General features: G+C 47.5%; 1 protein-coding gene across 1 annotated transcript in view; it reads left to right on the top strand.

The window, feature by feature from the left end:
• Positions 1-7,226: 7,226 nt before the first annotated feature.
• The window catches only part of NHS (NHS actin remodeling regulator), a 268,588-nt gene continuing 254,399 nt past the window's right edge, over positions 7,227-21,415 (top strand). Inside the window, exon 1 of the mRNA XM_068425134.1 lies at positions 7,227-7,629. Within this exon, the coding sequence (XP_068281235.1) occupies positions 7,227-7,629 (403 nt within the window). The remainder of the gene's footprint in view (positions 7,630-21,415) is intronic.

Raw genomic sequence — 21,415 nt, 5'->3', positions numbered from 1 at the left:
CCCTGGAGCACGGGCTTTCTGCTAAATTAAACTTCTGCCACACTGAGCTGGAATATGGTCTGCACACGGCAGGCCAGAGTTTGAAATACCCTAACACACTTTCCCTCACGAGTCTCAAAAGGTGAAACCAGCCTGATTCACTCTTCCTCTGATGGAATCCACATCAGCAAGCCCAATTGCAGGAGCTTGCCTAAAACCGCCAGGGAATGGCTGGCATGAGGTTCTGCAAGGACACCTGTGACGTGAACCTACCCTCCTCTCTCAGAAATGCAAAGCTAGCTTGCTCTCCAAGCAGCATCCAGGGCTGAGTGAGATAAGGTCATGCCACAACACAGAAAGGTACAGGTGAGGTGAACACCCACCCGACCAAACTGAAGTTCCTTCTCTCTGGGAGAAACAGTGGGAAGCGTGGAGGCACTGACCTGACTTGGCCTTTCCCAGAGTAGCTTCAGCTCCTCACCATAAGCGTAAGGAGTGGCAGTGACATTTTACTGGCCTCGACTTGGTGACATGAATTGCAAACTGGATTGCCACTAGAATACAGAAACTTGAAATCACATCCACATTTAGACTGTACGATAGAGAGTTAGGACACGTTCAGCGTGCCATCAGCACATGCCAAATTATTTTAGGAAGTATAAAAATGCATGTTGTTAATATTGAACAAATGATCATCTGTGGATGATGGGGTTTTCACCTTCTGTTCCCAATAAATCTTTCTTTCTCTACACTAGTGTTGCTCCCACTGTCTTGATACAGGCAAAATGTCAGCTGAGGTCAATTGAGTCCTGAATCAAGACTGCAGACTTGGCTTGATGTTCACAAACCGCCCCATGCCAGCAGGCAAAATTAAAGATAACAGTGAAAATACCCAGAATATGCAGGTTAAACCCCCACTGCTATCAAATCAAGTGCAATTAAGAAATCAGAGCAACAAGGAGGGTGGATGGATCTCACACTGGAAGTAAAACAGCTTTCTCCCTTCTGTTTCCCTTGAGTGGATTATATTTCTTTGTAAAGAACAGAGTTTATTTTTGTCTGCCTCTTCTTTTATCATGATTTCTTAAGATATAACCACCTTTGTTAACATTTTGTCACCCTGAATGTGCCCACCTGTAGAGATCGAATTAACCACTTCTCTGCATAGGCTGGAGACAGGCTTCATCGTGCTCCAGCTGAGGTCACCTGCAATTTTGCCTCAACAGAGCTCTTCTGTATAAAATAGAGCTTGACTTTAGTTTGAGAGCTTTGTCATCTGAAGAAGTACCCACCTGCCCTTTCCTAACACACAGCGGCACAGCCCACACTGTAGACCCTCACTTCCCTGAAGTCCAGCTCGGAGCTGGAGGCCCCTCCAGTGGCGCAGTTGCTCTGCCGTGCTGTGTTCTGGTACGGAGTCTAGGAAAGGCATCCCAAATGTCCTCTACGTAACTCTCTTCTGAGAGAACAAACCGAGAATCAGTATTCTCTAGGATAACAGCATGGATACTCACACCCACCATATTAGAGCACTTGGAACCATTTAGTGTTTTTTGGGGGACTCTGAAGCTTGCCAGCAATTCCCAATTTCCCATTTTGGTTTGGTCTTGGATTTATTACACATTTTTAACCATTATTATTTTTAAAGGCTTAAATTGTAACAGTATTTAAACAGCTTTCTTTTTTTCTTCCTTGATATTTCCCAGTGCTAGCAGTCAATGGGATGTATGAATGTGAAACTAATATTGGTATCAAAAGAAATTATAGCATTCACTGTTCAGAGGAATGCTCCAATGAGGGTTTTTTTCTGACTAGCAATGCCAGGTAGTAGTGATGGAAAACATTCAGTAGGTGTGCACTTAACATGAACTTGCTAGAGAAATAAGGAAGTTTCCTTATTAAAACAGATGTTTCTTACTAATAAAATTCAATTAGCATGTCAGCCTTGACTTCAGGCACATCTTAAAGGAAGTGTCAATTTAATAATCACTCTTCAGTTTGAAATGTCATCCCTACTCTGATTAAAAGTAAACTCTATAACAACTATAATTAAGAGAGTTTGGAGAAAGGGAATTAGCTTGCAGTTTTTTAATTCCGTTTTGCCTGCACTGTATGATTTCCATCACTATGTAGAGTCCAATTATTCCTCTTGCTACAGGTACATGCATTCCTCCAGGCCCTGCATTTTCCCCACTTAAACCAGTGACTAAAACAGTGGGGTCATAGTGTAAGAGTGAAAAGGTTTTTGTTAATACAAATATTAACAACTACCAGAAAAAGCTGTAGCGGGCTGGAAAACTGTAAGCTGGTGACAGCACACAAGTGCCTGGGGAAATCCAATTGGACAGGAGAGAGAGATTATGCAGAGAAATACTCACTGCTTTAATGCCAGTGCGTGTCCTCGCTAGGAGGTCAGAGGGAAACAGCTCTACTGAGAATTGTAAAATTCTTCTTCTCAAAGAGCAATGAGGAAAAAGGGTGCCCAGGCCGGGAGGACAAGAGAAAATTCAGACTGCACAGCATTAGTGGTGATGGCAAAGTGGCAACAATGGTGTATTTGGGAGTATTGTGAGAGATCGGGGAGGCAAGGATGAACAGGGTTTATTCATACCTATACCTATCCATACCTATTCATGCAGCAGCTCCTAGAAGAGACTCACGGGCTCTTGCGTGCTTTGTCAGCACTTATATAGCTGTTTGTGCCAATGAAGTTGCATGGAAGCAGGACCTAGAAGTAAGAATATGTGTGCCTCAGTACATTAGTGGTGTTGCCTCCAAAGGCCAGATCACAATGAAGGATGAAACAACCTTCGTGTCCTGAACGGAAGAGCATTTTGGAGAACATCAGACACATTGTCAAAAGCTGAATTACCAGCCTTTTGCCTGACTAAGCCATTCAAACCCAGAGAGCATCTTCAGCAAAAGTATTTCCCAGCTAAAATCCTAATGTCCCATGTTTTGGACATGATCTTAACATGTTCCTGCTGAAACAAACTGGCAGCACTGAGAGTTCGTAATGGGCAGGTCCAGAGTTACAGCGGACTGCCCTGACTGTGCTACTTTCCTGCCTTATGGGTTTTCACCTTTAGTGTGGCCTTGGTGTGATCAATGAATGTTACTGTTGTGTCTAAGTGCAGAATGGCACCTGAAGCTTGAAGGGAGTTTCTGAACAAGGATAATTTTTGCTATTCTAAGTGGGCACAGGTTTGGTAGTGTTCTGTCTGTGACATCTTTGCTGAGAATAAATAAGCGATATATTCGGGGGGGCTAGCATTGGCGACGACAGATGCCACATTATGGTCAAAAGGCCACAACTTCATTAAGATGATGCCTAAAGGCATCCTCCTGACAGCCGTTGAAAGAGGAGGAAATGACAATAGCCTACAGCACTCATCAGCCTCTCCTCCCTTTCTGGCACTGCAGAACGAGACACTCTGCAGCAGGCCAGAGCAGCCCTGCCAAACCAGGTGAGACTGCCTAATCCCACCTCCCTGCTTCCTGCAGCTCGCTGCAGCAGGGAACCAGACTCCTTCTTATCTGCCAATGGTCCTGCACTCCATCTCCATCAGCATGAATGTCCCCTAGCTAGTGTTGCTGTAAAATCACACCTCAGCAAGGATATCAGCAGCAAATGCAGCCAGGGGATGAGTACAGCTGTGGTATGGGGGTGGGAAGCTACACAGCAGCTACTGTGGGTTATGACCAGGGACCTGCCTACCACCAGCAGCACCAGTGAGAGGTCAAGCAGGACCTTTCTTATACTGTTTTTGCCCACTCTTCCACCCCCATATTGTGTGTGTCTCTGCAGCAAACCATTGTGCAGCCTTTTGTTGCTATGGGTGAAAGATGATGCCATCCACAGCAGCATCCCAACCTAAATTTACGGTAACCAACACAGGGAATACCGCTCACGCACATGCAAGAGAGCAGTACAGTGCAACAGGAGGCTTTTCCTGCCATAAATAAATACTTAACGGACTGTTTCACATACTTATCTCTGTTCATGACTGATATTGTTTCTGACATGGCTCAATCTCCTAGGTCCGTAAGTGCTCCTTGAAATCTAGTGATGCGGAAGGTTGGTCCAGGCTGATGTGTTCACAAATTAATATCCCGGGGAATACTTTGGAGGTTTAACTTCAGCCCAGGGAATCTATCCTCCTCAGGCTGCCCATGCAGTCAGTGCAGAGGGACAGGCCCCTGTGAAGGGCACTTCAGAGCTAAGGCCCAATGTTAAGTGTCCAAAATCCGACATGGAAGACTTTTTCCTCTCCTTTGGCTACAGAGAAAGCCTCCAGAGACCCATCCCCTGAGGCTGGGGTTAACCTTTGGGACTGCTCCCCACTTACACATCTGCTATTGAACAGACACACCAAGAGCAATCCCAGGGGCAGCCAAGAAGCTGCTGAATTTGGATTTGTACCACCCGATATTACCGATGGAAAAAATATAGTATGTGCCTGACCCCCCAGCACCTGCAATGATAGGAGCTGTATTCTGACCAAAGGAAACCGAGATGTTATCTCCACCTGCCTGGTTGGAAGTGCCAGCATCCCACACCCGAGCTGTGTATGGAGTCTGTTCTGTTTGTAATGAAAAGCTAAGAAAAAAGGCAACATCTACACTCATAGAGGGAAGGGTGGAAATGCAATGAGACCTCCAAAATGAAGATATGCTCCCTATGGTGGAGATGCACAGACTTGGCAGGAACTGCCTCCTTTAAACCAGTTCACTCACGTGCGGTTTGGCACTGTGTGCGTCTCGTGCTGCTACATATAGAAGTCACACAATTCTCATGGAACTAGTAGTGTTCCTAAGGCGAGCTGTACCTTTCCAAGCCTGGGATGAAGAGAGAGACCGTGGAGCCAACAGTAATGTGGAGCAGTAATAACAGATTGGGAAAAGTAAAGGAAGAGCAAGTGCTGTTTTCTGGTAGCTTTGCTGAGAATGAGTAGGGCTATGCTGCAGGAATCAAGGTGTTGTTTTCAAGGGAAGGAAGAGAGCTGCACAGCTCCTGTCCTACCCAAGCTGGTTAGACATTATATGCAACCTTGAGGCTGCAGTAAGGTGCAGTCTTGAATCCTGCCTCTTGCAGCTTTCACCTGGTATTAATGGCCCAATGCAGTGGCTCACCGGGTGCCTGAGAGAGAGGCAGGAGGAGTGCCTGAGCTGCTTTCCTCACAGGTAGCTCCTGCCCCTGCCTGGTGGGTGCTACAATGCTGCTTCCAACAGGTTTGACTCCTGTGGTACTTTTCTTGTGTTCTCACACCTGCTTGGACAGCTGCTGCTCTTTCTGGAGGCTTAAAACTTAACCACTCCCCCTCGTCCTTTATGAATCTCAAGTGAAATATTAAAATACCTTTCAGTGGCTTATAAATAACATGCCATGACTCCCACAGGAGGGAAGAGCAGTACAGTCCGCGCTCCATTACCAGGGCTAAAAGCCACCCTGTTGCAGAAGAAGCTCTGGAGTATGGGGTACAAATGGCCCTGTGATTTTAACAGCAGCTCCACTTGGGTCCAAGAAATATTTTTAGTACCGCTTCAGCACTGCCCCTGGGTCTCAGATGGCTCTCACATCCCTGCCCACTCCCACCGGGTCGCACCCGAACTTCAGGCCCCCCAGGAGGCATGGCGAGGTGCTGCAGAGACTGGGGCAGGCAGGGGCAGGCTCTGTGCCCTCCTCCCCCTCCCGGCACAGGGCCGGGGCTGCCCATTTCAAACTGAGTTAGAAACTTGAGCTAAAGACCCGTGCTAACTCTGCGCGGTGGTGTGATCCCCTCCCCAGAGGCACAGTGTGAAGGCACGTGAACAGTCCATGCCAAAAGCCAGCAGCACGGGCCAGCAAAGTTTATCAGCTCAGACTTTGAGATCTGCAAAAGGAACCGTATCCAGCCTTCAGAGCTAAGCTTGTCCGAGGAGCAGGTCGCTGTGCCCGCAGAGCCCAGGGTGCACATACCACCGGGCTGGTGGTGACACTCTCTCCGGTGCAGATTTCTGCAACTCAGACTATTTGACCAGCGGTAATTGAAAGCTGCCTGTATGTGGTCGTGTAATGACAGACTGTATTGCAACACACGTGTACAAGGATGACAAGTTAAGGTCAAGTGCGTAAACTCAAGCTAACGTTTCCTAGCTGTGGAAGCCCTGCATTTGCAGCTGCTTGGCTCTCCTTTTACGGTAGCTCTTTCTGAGGTATCTGTTCTGCCTATTTACCACTAATAATTTACAGTTTACGTTCAGATCTCATGCCTGCTTATTAGGCATGTTCAACTTTCAGGAGTGTATGTACACAAGCTCAGCTGTCTTGTGTCAGGAACAGTGCTCCTTGTCTGACTGGAACTCAGTTTTCCCCAACACCTCCTAAGAAGCCGGGTGCCCAGGTGCATCCACCTGACTTGGGAGGGTGTCGTATCCTCCACGGTGCCCCAAGAGGTGACACCAGTGGGAAGGCACCAGTCTCCTGCAGTGGTCGGGCCTTGCTGACTTGGGTTCCCTTTCGCCCCTCTCGGCATCTTTTCCTTCTCCTTCCTCTTCATCGTCGCACCTGAGCAGCGCTCCCGCCGGAGGGGAGATGAGCTGGGGCGGGGGGGGCGCAGAGGAAGAGTCGCTCCTGGCCGGGCACCGGTCTGCTCGGGACAGCGGCCCCGCCTCACAGGTGCCCCCGGTGCCTTCCCGCACCCCGCGCACCGGGGCCGCGACTCCCCCGCCGGCGCGGCCCGGCACGGTACTGCCCGGCGCGGCGCGGCGCGGCGCGGCGGGCCCTGCAGCGCCTCCCCGCGGCGGCGGGCGCTCGGCACCGCCCCGGTCCCCGGTGCCGGCCCCCGCCTCCGCCCCGCCGCTCTCCCGGGCGGGAGGCTCGGCGGCTCGCTCCTCCTCGCCTCCGCGGGATTCCTCTCTCCGGGTTTTGGGGCCGCCCCTTCACACCCGCCGCCGGAGCGGGACGGCGTGCGAGTGAGAGAGGGAGCGAGCGAGCGAGGCGGCGCGGATGCGCCCCGGCTCCCCGCGGCGGCAGCGGCAGCAGCGGCGGCGGATGCTCGGCGGCGCGGCGGCCGCTCCGCAGCCCAGGAGCCCCGCGCAGGGAGGGAGCGAGGCGATGAGCCGCCCGCCGGCGGCCGCCCGCGAGTGACGGCGGCGGGGCAAGCAGCGGCGGCGGCGGCGAGGAGGAGGAGGAGGAGGAGGAGGAGGGCAGCGATCCCCGCCAGCGCCCGCGGGAGCCCGGGAGAGCCCCGGCCGAGGGCTCGGCCATGCCCTTCGCCAAGCGGACCGTGGAGCCGCAGCGGCTGTGCCGGCGGCAGCCCGCCGCCTCCGTGCTGGAGGAGAGCTGGGGCGCGGAGCCGCCGCCGCCGCCGCCGCGGGACCCGCTGCCAGAGGAGCCGGGGCCGGCGGGCGAGGGCACGGAGGCGGCCGGCGGCGGGGAGAGGGAGGCGGCGGCGGTGCTGATGGTGCTGGACCTCTGCTCGGTCAGCAACGTGGCCTTGTCGCGGATCCTCCGGCAGCTCTCCGACGTGGCCCGGCACGCCTGCACCCTTTTCCAGGAGGTCGAGGCTGACATCCAGGGCACCCACCGTCGCGTCCGGGCGCTGCACGGCCGCATCGCCGGTCTCCAGGGGGCTGTGCGCGGCCTCGACCCCAAGCAGGAGGCAGTGCGTAAGTACCGCGGGATGGGTCGCACCGTGGCATGGGGCGCTACGCAGCCCGGGGTGCCCGGCGGGGGAAGCCATCCCCCCGGTAACCCGCCGTGCAAAGTTTGGGGCCGGAGCGGTGGGACGGGAGTCCCGGCGGCAGGGCGGGAAGGGGCCGTGCCGTGCCGGGCGGGCGCGGGTCGGGTCGGGTCGGGTCGGGTCGGTGGGTGCCGCCGGGCGCCGCGGCGATGCCGGCGGGAGGGATGATGTCAGTGGTTTGTGCCTTACGTAAGGAGCTGCCTGGCGGGGCTCTCGGGGCGCATCTTCTGCAGCCAAGGGTTTGGCCAGGGAGGGGGCCGAGGTCTGTCTGCGGGGCCCCGGGGGGAGGTGGTGGGGATGGGGATGATCCCCCGGCCCCGGGCATCTTTGGGTTTTCTCCCTTTGCCGGCCTGTCCCCCTTCCCGGACAGATTTGTCTTCCCCTTAGAAGCGTCTCTGACTTCCCGATCGAAATTTTAAGCTCTTAAGTAGAAATAATAAAGCTGCTTCGTCATTAGCCAACTTTCATGGCCATAAAATAAGGAAGTTTGGTTAATGACTTCTTTCTGTTTAAAGAGTAGCCCTGAAGAGCCGGGGCGGGGGGAGAGGGGAGGGAAGAAAAAGATCAAGGCAATACGCGACTTGTGTTATGAGCGGTAAGTGCTTGAATCCTGCTTCTTCTCCACCCAAACTGTAAGAGCGGTGACAGCCTCTGTAGTCCTAACAGCTGCTGGTTTCTGCTGAATATGGCTCGTGTTCACAGCAGTGTAATGATTTTGTACTCTCACTGGCGCATACGCTTCTCAAGTGCTTGTGAATATGTATTTTTTTGATAGCTAGGGCTGTGGATTGGAAGACTGGGATAGCAGAGATTGGTGTTGATCCTGTCCTCTTAATATCTGGTTTAGGAAAAGCAATAGCTTCGAAGGGGAATTTGGCTTAGTTTTTGCCTCTGCTCTTCCCCTCTAAATCCCAAGTACCGCCAGTGAGTACAGTGAAGTGAATTTACACCAGGGTGAATGAGAACATGCCCTCTTCTAGGCATGTTTTCAAAAACTCTTCTAGGTGTTTTCAGTGCCCATGCCATTTAAAAAAATTGTGCTCTGTGTTTTCTCCCCTTTGGAGTGGTGTGGAAATATAAGTAACTCCTCTAGGATCAGTGAAGCTGTACTAATTAACAGAATCAAGCCTTAAGTATTCAGCAGTATTTAAACTAGATCCTCGGCAGCTGTAGAGTGCCTTTGCTAGTGATATATTAATATACATCAACTGTAGATCAGACCGAGGGAGGCTTTCTGAGGCTTCAGGACGAGTGTGTAATCAGAGCAAGAGTGCTGGGCTGTGACTGGAAACTGCGGTGAGAAGGAGGCTTGGCCGATGTAGTGAGGGAACTGTCTGAGGAAATGAAACTCCTTGTATCACATTCTCATCTGTAAGTCTTTTGAGCTGAGTAACTGTGGGTATATACTAATGTAAGTGAGAGCAGAGCTTAGCCTCTCTAATCCATACGGCTTTTTTCTTTCTGGATTGTGCAAGTGCAGCTTGTTTTCAAATCACAGTGCAAAACCTTGATATTACAGCACAGTTATGTCATGCGCTTAATTAGAGAGTCTGGCTTTACCCCTGTGATGATAAATGTAGAATCCGCTGCTTTTGTGTTCTTCTGTTTTCTTTTAAATCCTTCTCTCTTTAGGAGGGGAGAGACTTTTGGTCATGATCTTCCCCACGTCTGCCCGCTGTTCCTCCTCCCCCCTGTATACAGTACAATGTTCAGCACAGTGCTGCTGATAGAGCTGCTGATATCCCTCGGTCTGGCCAGCCAAGGGCTGCTCCACAGTGCTGGCCTTTGCCACTACGCACCCTCCCGTAGGTGTGCGTCTTGCCTCCAGCTGTATGTGCCTGCTCGCAGGCACGTCCCACATCTCTTCTCTCCATGCAGTGCTGTGCTACATGTGCTTTAAAGGTAAAAGTCTCCACACCGACCCAATGTCCATGAGCAGTCAACTTCTTTGCATGCTCTGGCTGCTTTTATTCCCCATCCAGTGCTGGACCAGCGCAGCTGCATTTGTATAGTGCTGCATCGGAACATCTCAACTGGCACCTGGAGCTGAACAGCACCCTTCTGCACATCTTCTCCTCACATCCCACAAATCCATACACATCCACAGCAACACTTCCCTTTGGCCTGCAGACACTGTTCAGTGTTCCCAAGGGCCAGATGAAACTGCCTGGCAGGAAACTGCCCATCCTCGCTGTAGTGTATAATGACAGCGTGCTTTCTCCTTTCTGGGCTGACACCTCCTCCTTCATTATTACTGTCAGCAAGACTATGCTAATGTTTGTTTTAAGCATGAAGTGCCTACACAGTTCACTCCTGACAGTATTTCACTCAAATCACTGCACCCAGTTGGTTTTTTGAAACCAACAGAGCAATCACAGGTGGTCACAGGTCTGCCTAGGACCTTAGGAGTTTCACATTAAGGCATGCTGACTTCTACCACCAGCAGCGAACATGGGAATGATGGGTGGCCTCTGGGCTGGCACTTGGCTGTCCAGCCCAAATGCCACATCTAAGAATAACTCAGAACTGGCTGGAGGTTTGGACGTGCACCACAAGGAACAAGTTGGTGACAGGCATGCAGCCACTGCACCCATGGCATGACTGTAATGGTCACATTGAACTTGTTGCATACCAGAAATCTGAAGGTGCTGTGCTGCTTGGCGCATTGACTGAGATGCCATGTACTGGTATGTTAGCATCATGGCAGTGCAGCCCAACCACACATTTTTTAAGTACTCAAAACTACTAGGCTATCTTGCTACAGTGAGACATTCTCGATGTTCTAACACCAAGTGCAGCACAATGATTTGAGAATAATGCTACCAGACATGCCCTAGATACTGAGCTGTGATGCTGGAAGGCCTTTTTCTCCATGCCTCTCTAAGCCAGCTGGATTCCGAGATTCACTTGTGAAGGCACAGTCTGGGTGAGGAAAAGGAAATAATAGGCTAATGCCATCTTGGGAGCTACTGGAGCCAGTGGTTAGAGGGGCTTCCTTAGCCCGATCCCTTGCCCAGAATGCCGTTCCTTGGCAATCAGAGATAATACTGAGGGGAAGGGGAGCAGGAAAGGAGCTCTCTTGAAAAAAGCGTATTGTACAATTTTGCATAATAATGTTGTATTTTATATTGAAAATTATGTATTATTATATTCAGATAAAACATCTATGTTGGGTTCAGGGAATATTAACAGAGAATTGAAATTAATTAAACCCAGCATTTTTTCAGTAATGCTTATTACTACTGCTGTCATTTTCATGAGGCCTTAACATTCTTAGCTCTGTTGCTAGTGAAGTGGTGAACATTTGCAAGACTTCATATGCTTTGCTTTAAGAAAAGATCTTAAACTCTTCTGCTGAGCTACTGGTAAATGTATTTACCTATGTGTTGCTCTTTTGTTTTTGCCACTGTTCAGAAAGCGTGATTGGAAAATCTTGTTAGGCGCAATAAAGGACTGATTCCGGGCAGCCGCAAGCAGGTCATCTTCAAAAACTCAAGGTCCTTCGCCTCTGCCTTCCTAGTTGCTGCTTGTCCTTTCATCTTTCTTAGAAGCCTCTGGCCAGCTAGCATCTTGCCAGTATGAATCCTTTCCCACCCTCTCACTGGAAGAGAAACAAGGGTGAGAAATGTTTTCCTGCTCAGCTCCTGAACTAACTACTTTGCCCTCTGCCACTCCAAGTACTTTACTGCTTTTCATCATGATCAGCTCCAGGGTCTGCTTCTAAAGGAGAACCATGTGGGAATAACATGATTGTTGTCAGTCTGGCTGTTGCTTAGAGTTTTCTTATTAACAGCAAGAGAACTGTGCAGTGCGATACTGCCCAGTTTCATTATTAGATGCTTGATTATCTTGGTAATACGGAAACGTAAAAGTGCTGGATTTGTGTGTAGCCTTGGGACTCAGTGCCTCCGTTATTATTTGGAAAGATGATTTCTCAGTCCAGGGGACTACAGATCTGGCAGTATAAGTGGAATATTGTACTTTTCAGAAACTGATGATGTAAGCCATCTTGCTTTCTGAATAATCGGCAATGACCGGGCAGCAGATTTTGAAAGCCGTAGTTAAGGAGATCCTCTTTGCACCCTGGCATCCTGGAGAATTCCACACATTCCAGGCTTTTTTTTTCTGAAAGCATCAGTGTGTTACCAGTAGCAAATCTTTCTAAAAGCTGTATCGTTTCCAGCGGTTGCCTGCTGTATCTTCATTGCTCCAGTTTTCCATTCCTGCTTTTCCTGTGTGCTTGCAGTTAGTGATACAGCTGCTTAGAAGTGTGGGGATCTCCCATGTTACTCTGCTCTTCAGACGCCCCCAGATCTCTGCAGTGAGCTCCCCTATAGGTTTTTCTTGTTTCCTGAAGTGTCAGTATTGAGATAAAAAAGACAGCTGTGAAGTAATTCTTCATAACTTTAGGCTCTGCATTAATTTATTCCTTTTCACTGAAGTCAGTTACTGAGAACAGCCTGACTAGTTTCACTTTTGCTTTTATTCTCTTTCATTGTGCTTTTTAGGTGGTTTTGTTTTGAGTTTGTTTCATTTGGGGTTTTTGGTGTTTGGTTTTTTTTTGTTTGTTTTTGTATTGCTTTGTTTTGTTTTTACACACTGATATAATGCTCTTCTATTTGGGTTTTGAGCACTGCAGGGAAACGTTTAATCAATTGTAAAGTTTTTATGTGCCTTCTGCCACAATCCTGCCATTTTTACAAAACATATGTTGGACCCAAAGCTCATCAGATAATGCCTCTCCTCCTCCTTGACTTAACGTACTGAAGTCTCAATTGCTGCTGAAATAGAACCTAGAAACTTTAATGCTTCCGTCTCAGGATGCAGTTCCATTGTAAGGCCCTCCCAGGCTAACTGTTGGTGAACATCCTTGCAGAGAGATCTTCAGGTACATAAGACCTTAAGAGTAGGTGCCATCTTGAAAGAAAAAAGAAGCAAGTGCAAGTTGGGTAGGTAAGTGTTGCACTTTATCACAGCTTCACAAAATCCTGGAGAATTTAAAGTGCAATTTTCATTATATAGATTTTCTGTTGTGCTGAGGCACAACTGTAGACCTCCATGGGCTGGATACATTTACATAAAAATATCTTGGATACTGCTGGAGACAAATCAGAACAGATTTCTAGCTTCCCTTAACTCTGTATTATAGTGCTTTACAGTGTATAAGCATATCTGAGTGTAAGGGTAGTTACACTTTTAGGGGTACACACTAACGTAGCCTGGGGGACATGAGGCACAAGGATGTATTCAGAGCTCCCTTCGTACATTGAAATCATCTTAGTTGGCAAATCCTTGTTGGGTGCAGAATAAAACCTCCAAAGAAAAGTAGAGTTGTATGCTGGATGTAGTAATCCATCGCCTTCAGCTTTGTGTCCTGCACCTGCCCAGATGGAATGACACATCCTCTTCACTTGTCCTTTTGGAAAAGGAGACAGGCTTTTGGCTTTACTTGCCAGGTGTGGTTTTGTGGTGTTGTGCTGGTTGCTGAGTACTCATTTGTGTTAGAGAACTCGCCTCTCTGGTGCACTTGACTGTAGTTTGCCCATGAATGCAAATAACCCAAGTTGTGGGTGTGGGAAAGCTGGAGAATTTCCTCAGTGCTTGGCTCTTCTAAATGCAGAGGGTTGGTGGCAAGTTAGCAGAGTCAAAAGGAGTAGAAGGCCAAAGCATTGGCTTTCCTGCTTACCTTTACTGCTGTCAGAACAACAAAGGAACAGAGGAAGAAAAACCTGCTCACCTAAGGATCCCTTCCCCACCTTACTAGCTAGAGCACCATTAGCTAGAGCACCATTAGCTAGAGTACCATCATTTAGGAGAAAGATTCCTTATCTTTGTTTACAGAATAGCGATAGGAGACCTTTTACACAAGAACACAACCACTCAGAGACTGGGCTTGGGAGATTTTTTTCTCATCCGTTTAGTACGTGATAGAAGGTAACTGGACAGAATTTGTCAGGTGGCTTTGGCAGGGATGTAATGCTTTGGAAGTTGTCACCTTCAGTTACGTTGGCTTGTGGAAAGCAAACTCTGGCCTCTTTGCAGATAAAAGCAGACTGTAAAATCCTTTGTCTCACTGAGGTCAGTGAGACTCTCAGTGGAAAGGCTCTGAGAGGCCATTGCTCAGGTAGACTCACTAGCCTTTATCTGGCACAGCCTGGTAACAGATGAATAGCAGACAGCGGTGGTTTTCCTCCGAAGCCATCCCCTCTTGTATAGATGTAAATCTTCAGAAATTTTGCTGAATCTCATTTACTTGGTCTTTCTTTGGTACAGTACAGAAGGCCTTTGCCATTCTACAGTTCCTTACTTTTCATCCCACAACTAGTACTTAAACTGATGTAACAGGTTTGAACTGTTTGAGGATTTTGTTGCTAGATTGAGAGCCTGACAGTCCAAAGGCCTGATACCCAAACATATTCCAAGCTGGATTCCCACCTCACTGCAGCTATATAGCTGTGTAATCTCATAATCATGAGTGGAACTTCCTTCTGGCTCATACTCAAGAGCCAGGCAAGGGTCTCCAGTGTTTTTATTAGAAATCCTGGTGGAAACAGCTTGACTCCTTTAAGACCAATGAGGTCTCCTTTACACAGGAATAAAACTGCAGAGAAGATAGAAGCAGGCCCATAGGAGATTTAGACTTACTGTGGATCTGATGGTTTAAGAGAAATACTGCCTACAGCCCCTTTAGAACTCCATGCTTCTATTTAAAAGCCTCTTTAATTTAATGTATGTGTTCATATGGAAACATAAGATGAGTGTTCCAATGAAATAAATGGAGTCATTCCTACTTTTGGTTAGTTCCCCTGCTGATACAGGAGAGATCTAGAGATTAAGAAATAAGCGGACTCTTGATAACTTACCGAGGGCATGGGGAGGTCATTCACCTGTTGATTCACATGCATAAAAGATGGTGGTTTCCCTTTATAAAAGATGAAGGGCCTGGAGTGTTTCCAAAAAATTCTTGCATAGTTCTCAAATGTCCTTGGACAGAGGGAAGGACTTGCAGGAAGCAAATATAAATATCCAGTGTAACGGTGTCACTCAACTGCTGTTCTGGATCAGCAGAATCAGGTTTTGTTGACATTTTTTATGCAGATTTACCTGTTCTGTGGCTTCAACATCAAGGATCAGATTATGGCTGGCCTGGCAGAGATATGCAAAGGTGGGGAGAAAAGAGGGGAAGCTGGCCCTTATTGCTCCCTGGCATGAGCTGGACCCAACCTCTCCTCCGTTCTGGCAAAGGCAGACTTCTTAAGCGTGGCTGTTTAAAGGCAGCACCTGGCTCTTCCTCTCTCCAAACTGGAGAGCAAAATAGATCCGGTGCAGGGGAGCACCAGCTGTTTAAAAAAGCCCCTAATCTGACATATTTCCTTCACACATGCCTAGACTTGTTGTACCCAAATCAAGCAGACACCCTCCAGGGAACTCTTAAAAGCAATGTTATGATGCCCGAAGTGGGGGAAGAAATATGACCAGCTGATGGGATTAATACACATATGCATTTTAAAAGCATCGTTGCAGGGTTGTGTGGTCTTCTGAGTCAGAGCGCTGGGATTTTCAAAAGCTGCTCTTGCCAGTCGCTTGGCATCTCCATGTAATCGGAGGCTGACATCGGGCTCTCGATTGGAACTACTTGAGCTGTGAAGAGCAGCAACTCTCTGTGTTACTCAGTGTCTGTGCGGGGGGAAGGTTTGTTCACTTCCTTTGATGTATTAGCATCAAGAGAGGGAGTCTTCGCTTCATTCCTAATTGCTTCTCGTCTTTGAATTTATATACCAATATGTGAGTAACTGCAAAGAGAGATAGCAGAATTTATAAAAAGTTCAAAAAGGCAGGGCTTAGAGCATGATTAAAATAAAAGATAGCATACAGTGTGCACTGTTTTTGGCTGAAATATCTCCCTAGAATACTTTCCATTTACATTCTCATTATATCTAACTGCTTCTAATGCACTGCTTAGTTTAACAACTGGCATGTTTTTAGGATAGATTTTATAGTAGATATACACCCACTGTGTTCTTAACTCGACTTTAAATTGCAGTATCTGTATGGGACAATCTTTTCTTATACCTTCTTGGCTGAAGGCAGGAAGAAAGCAGTAGTGATGGGAACCTAATTAAGCCTGTGGTTTAATTACACCAGGAGCTGTGTGCTTGAAATGCTGCTAGATTCAATGAGTGCTGCGTGGCACTGCCATGTTAAGTCCCAGCAGAGAATGACATATTTTTTTTTTAATAGGATCACTGTAATTCTTACAAAGCCACTGTGGTTTTCTCTTTCTTTTCAGCTGCCAAGGCAGTTGGACTTTGAACTATAGCCACTCAGACCAAGTCCCTGAGAAAGTTCGGAGGAGCCGTCTTGCTAGCGTGTGCATGTGATTAAGGAGAATGAGCATAGGGCGGTGTGTTTGTGCTATAAATATGCATAGCTTGTTCAGGCCTCCGCAGCTTTTCCCCCGCCTTCTCAAAGTTTTTCTGTTAGCTTGACTATGTTTGAAAAGACCTTTAAGTTGGCCTGGACGGAGGGTGAGTTTGGGGGAAAAGGTGCTAATCTTTCTCCTTGAAGATGTGTGCATCAGTGGCTGCAGAATCAGGCCATTTTTAGGAGTGAAATATGCAGGGTACATTGAAAAATTCCTCTGTGTCCACAGGCTTTGGATTGCTTTGAAGGCAAAACTGCCCTCTCTGTGCATCCTCAGTTTTGCCTGAAGGGAGGTTGTAGTGGAGTGGGGGTCGGCCTCTTCTCCCAGGCAACTAGCAATAGGACAAGACGACATAGCCTCAAGCTTCACCAGGGGAGGTTCAGGTTGGACATTAGGAAGAACTTCTTCTCAGAAAGGGTCATTAGACATTGGAACGGGCTGCCCAGGGAGGTGGTGGAGTCACCATCTCTGGATGTGTTTAAGAAAAGACTGGACATGGCACTTAGTGCCATGGTCTAGTTGACATGGTGGTGTCTGGGCAATGGTTGGACTCGATGATCCCAGAGGTCTCTTCCAACCTGATTGATTCTGTGATTCTATGATTCTGTGATTCTGTGGGTTTTTTTCGGCAAAAAAGGTATTACCAGGCATTGTTCTCTTCAGATGGTGTGTGACTGCCCGTGACTGCAGAAATCAGATCTTATTGATGATGAAACTCAGGATAGGCAGCAGTAACTCACTGTGATGCTCGGGGGCAAACTTTTTTTAAGATGGTATACATGTTTCACTGCATCCAGTAGTTAGTGAGATATGACAAGGGGTGATTTAATATAAAGTGAAATGAGAGATTAATTATGATTAAATACTTATCATGCAAATCAGAGTGGGTCCAAACAGCGGGTACAACCCAGCTCCACTTTTTCTCCCTGGAAGGTTTGTTTATTTACTTGCAGGAAAAAGAGGGCCAGTTCTTGGCATAGGCATGGTCTTTTCTTCAGTCAAGCAGTTTTTGGTAAAGTGTTGTGTACAGGAGGATAGTCGAGAGATGTATAATAATTCATTTCTCAAAAAGAAAAGCATATATCATGGATATATGACTTTCACATGCCCAGCTTTTACCCTGGAAGCTACATAGCTCTTCACAGTCCAAGTTTTGAATGCAAGCATTTTTTTTTTTTCTTTCTCCTTGTTTTTTGGGGGGATGAATTTCTCACACTTATCCAAAATCTCTTCTGGCTGCACAGCACAGCTTCTGCTGCTTTGGGCTGTGCTAAACACAGCTTCCCTAGCTTTCCTGTACCCCAGCAGTTAACATCATCACAGAGGCTCCTTTCTCAGCATGGTGAAGAGATCTCCTCTCCCATATCGAGTCTGTTCCATTGCAACAAGTATTGCTGCAGGAACCTGAAGTCTTGGGCTCTGCAGCAAATTGCCTGAAGTCTTGCACACAGTTAGAACATCGAAGTTAAATTTTCCCCATAGGATGGATTATTCTGACAACACCATTTTTAGCCTGGTTTCTTAACGAAACAAGTATTAAGGAGTAGTGCACTCTGTGCGTGTGTAGCAGGGGAGAGGTGGGCTTGCCTGTGTATCTCACGCCAGCCATTCAGAAATTTTATATCTGTTATTCAGCTACAATTTCAACTATGTTGCTACGGTGTAGAAATCAGAAAAGAGGCTGCCAGGTAAAGGAGAGAACAGACTGTTCCTGCTGCATTTGAAGGAAAGGCTTGTTCTTTATTAGACACTAGAAAATCCACTGGGGAAGGAATCTCATATAAATGTTCCAACCCAATAAAAAGAAGTGCTCCAGTTGGAGCTCACATATTCTTCAATGTGAAAGTCAGTCCTTTGCATGGCATAAAAGCTGGAGAAAACCAGGCTTCATTAGTTCCGCTGCTTGCAAAACTGCTTGTTCGTATTTCTCTTTCCCCTCTAGAATTACTGATTCTTTCTTTTCAATTTTAATCTTTTTTTTTTTGAAAGTTGTGGCTTGAATGACTTTTCTTTTGGGCCATCCTGTCCTTCGCTCCTCTTTTCATGACAGTTTTGCAGGGGATGCACCTATGCTTTTACCTCTGTCTTAATGGCAAAGGCAAACCCCCTTCATTGTGAGCATGAACAGTATTAGTTTTTACAACTGTGGTTTATTCTCCATTGATTATCTTTAACGTGATGCTGTCTTGTTCAGTTAATAAACTACTGATAACCTGCTAAGATGTAATTAACCCCCTCCCCTAAATGTAACCTGCTTTAATAGGTGTTGTAAATGCATTCATTGTGCCTGGCACATTAAAATCACTGGTTGAAGTTACTTTACTTTCAAATTGCACTCTAGCTGAAGTATATTTTGTGGCAATCATCTTGTCATTACTCTTCTAATAGCCTAAAATAAGTATCACTACTTCATGACTTCAGCAATATTTTTTGGCTTCTGTTACAGCTGCTACAGGCTTGATTCAGCCTTGGTGCCCAGACAGAGGTTGGATAAGCTGTGTTCTGGACAAAATCCTCCTCATGGAGACTAGGAGACTCACCTGAAGATTTACCATTAATTCTCTGTCACTGATAGGTGGTGTGAGTCGGTGCCTGGAGCCCACAAGCTGTCCTTTTGCAAGCCAGAGTGGCAAAGCAATGCTGGTCCGCACACAGGTGTCTCCAGTTTCATTCTTGCTCACTCCTGGGTGAACTGACATGCCCAGGGCCAGTGGGGCTGGGCCACTTGCCTGGGGCATGGGGCTACCCAGGCAGCAATGTGTCTGCTATTGGCCAGCCGTGCAACCCATCCCCGAGCAGCAAGGCAGCAGGGCTGTGGTAAGACAGCCGTGTTGTACAAACAGATGCACAATTGCCAGCCACCTTCACTGTGCACTGCAGTGCTCTGGGCCAGATCTGTTTGAAGGAAGCTAGCTGGAGTGCTTGGGAGGTGAGCTAGGATGGCAGCCTTGACCATGGGTTAACCGCAGATGAGGCTGACCGCCCATGCCCGACAGAGGAGGAGGAGAGAGGCCGAAGCACGCTGGACCTGTCCTCAGAGTTCCCCTTGACACCTGGCTGCCTGTTTAAAGTACGACCCAGGGTATTTACCCAGCTTGCACTGTTAACTTTTTTAGGGACCTCTGTCAAGACAGTGCAAAATTTACAGGGCAATTCTAGATCAGATCCAATGATAAAATCATCTGCCTACAGGTATGGTATGGAAATGAACATCCTTATTTCAGGAGAGCTGGGTCTGTAAATGAGTGAATGGGTCACAGCTACCTTCGGCAGCTGTAATGTGGCTATTCATTTATGAAATTGTCAAAGTGGAACTTAACACAAATTATTGGTGTAGATTAGAAGTATTTTTCATTTATCTGCTTGTTCCTAAGTGCTGTACTGAAGAACCCAGCAGAATGGCAATTCGTTAAAGGAAATGAGAGGGAGCTGCAAACTATCACAGCTTGGGGTGGTTATTTATCTTCTTTCTGGAATTTTGTTTCCTGTTTGGCTGTAGGTCTGACCTGATAAGCAGCATCTTGGACTGTGAGACTAAAAGATTCTGTTACCATAACATAAATGAGTGTGCCCAATTTTGTGCAGACCTTTATAAACAGTAGTTGAAATAGAAGAGGCTTGGATAGCATCTTCTTCCTCAAAACTCTCAAAAGAAGAACACCTTTTTGTATATCTATTTACATAAACACATAGCTAGATAAAGGAGGAAGACCAGTGGAAAGACTGGACAAGATGTCACGGTTTAAAGCTGGGCTGGCGATTAAACCTGCAGCAGACGCTCTCTGTTAACCCTCCCCCGCCACCCGAAGGGAAAGGGAAAGGGAAAAGGGAGAGAGACTTACGGGTTGGAAAGTTAAAACAGTTTTAATAAACCTATAATAATGAAAAAGAGTATAATAATAATATTGGAATAATCAAATATATACAAATATATATATACAAAACCAAGATCGAGCTCCCCCGATGTCGGCAACGTCACCACCAGCACTGCAGGGCAGGCTCCGGGAAGGCCCAGGCTGGGCCTAGCGACGGTCGAGAGCTGGATTCAGGGATGCACAGATCAGGATCGGGGGCAGCAGGAAAACAGACAGAGTCCTCCTTGGACACCGGCCATAGCAGAAAGAGCAAGAGCGAGCAAGAGGAGCGAGACCCTCGCGATCCCCCCGCTCTACACCGAGAATGACGTGTATGGGATGGAATACCCTCGTTGGTCAATTTTGGGTCACCTGCCCTGTCTGCTCCCCCCTGCAGCTGCGACCCCCCCCTTCGGCTTTTCACTTGTAAGCAGTGAGGAATTCAGCGGTGACCTTGGTTTCTCTAAGAAAAAAGTACAGCAAGAGCCTTACTGCACAACATCCCTACCGGTGCCTCAGCGATAACTACAAACTTCGAGCGTTATCAGTCCTGGAAGCAGACACTGTCTGCAAAAACATGCAGTTAGTTTCAGAAAGTGCAGTTATTTAGAGGAGACTTAGCTGAAAGTAAAAATCACTGAAAGGAAAATCGGCCTGGTTTAGGCCAAACCAGGACATTCCACCCCTTATTCCATACCATTCACGTCATACTCAGATCACCACTAACTTTTCATTTTAAAATATATACAGATAACATTAGTTTATGATTCATCTCTATACAGAAAAAAAAAAAAGTTCATCAAGTTCATTTAGTTCAGGATTGTGGGTTTCCATCTGGCTAGGAGTCTCTCAGGGCAGGAGACATGGTATGAGTTTTGTCACAGTTCATGCCCACGGGTTGCAGGTTAAAGATGTCAGTCTCGAGGAGGTTACTGGACGCCACTTGCAGCTAGCTCTGGTCTCGTCACCACTGTCTTAACCTGAAAGACACTTATGAACACTGTTAGTATTATGCAGCAATTAACATCATGCAGTTCAGAATTAAGTATTCTCACCCAAGATCAGATCACCTTCAGGGACACATCGGACTCCACCATCCTGCAGCATCACCCACCAAGTACATCCAGGTCCTTGAGCAAAAGCAATCCCATGAATGGGTTTACCTTTGCCCGTAGCAGGAAGAACCCAGACAGTTTTTCCCAAGAGATTCCTTTCATGCACCACTGGGACTTTATCTCCTTCTACTGTATGTAAAAGGTCTGACTGAGCAGGGCCAGCTCGGTTGATGGATCCTCTGGTGTTAACTAGCCAGGTAGCTTGTGTCAAATGTTTATCCCAGTTTTTAAAGGTTCCACCCCCCATTGCTTTCAGGGTAGTTTTTAACAGCCCATTGTATCGTTCAATTTTCCCAGATGCTGGTGCATGATAGGGGA

Source organism: Nyctibius grandis, chromosome 2 (genome assembly GCF_013368605.1).
Source record: "Nyctibius grandis isolate bNycGra1 chromosome 2, bNycGra1.pri, whole genome shotgun sequence".
Taxonomy (NCBI): Eukaryota; Metazoa; Chordata; class Aves; order Nyctibiiformes; family Nyctibiidae; genus Nyctibius; species Nyctibius grandis.
Note: the sequence above shows the minus strand (reverse complement) of the source record. Positions and strands in the feature narration are given on the sequence as shown.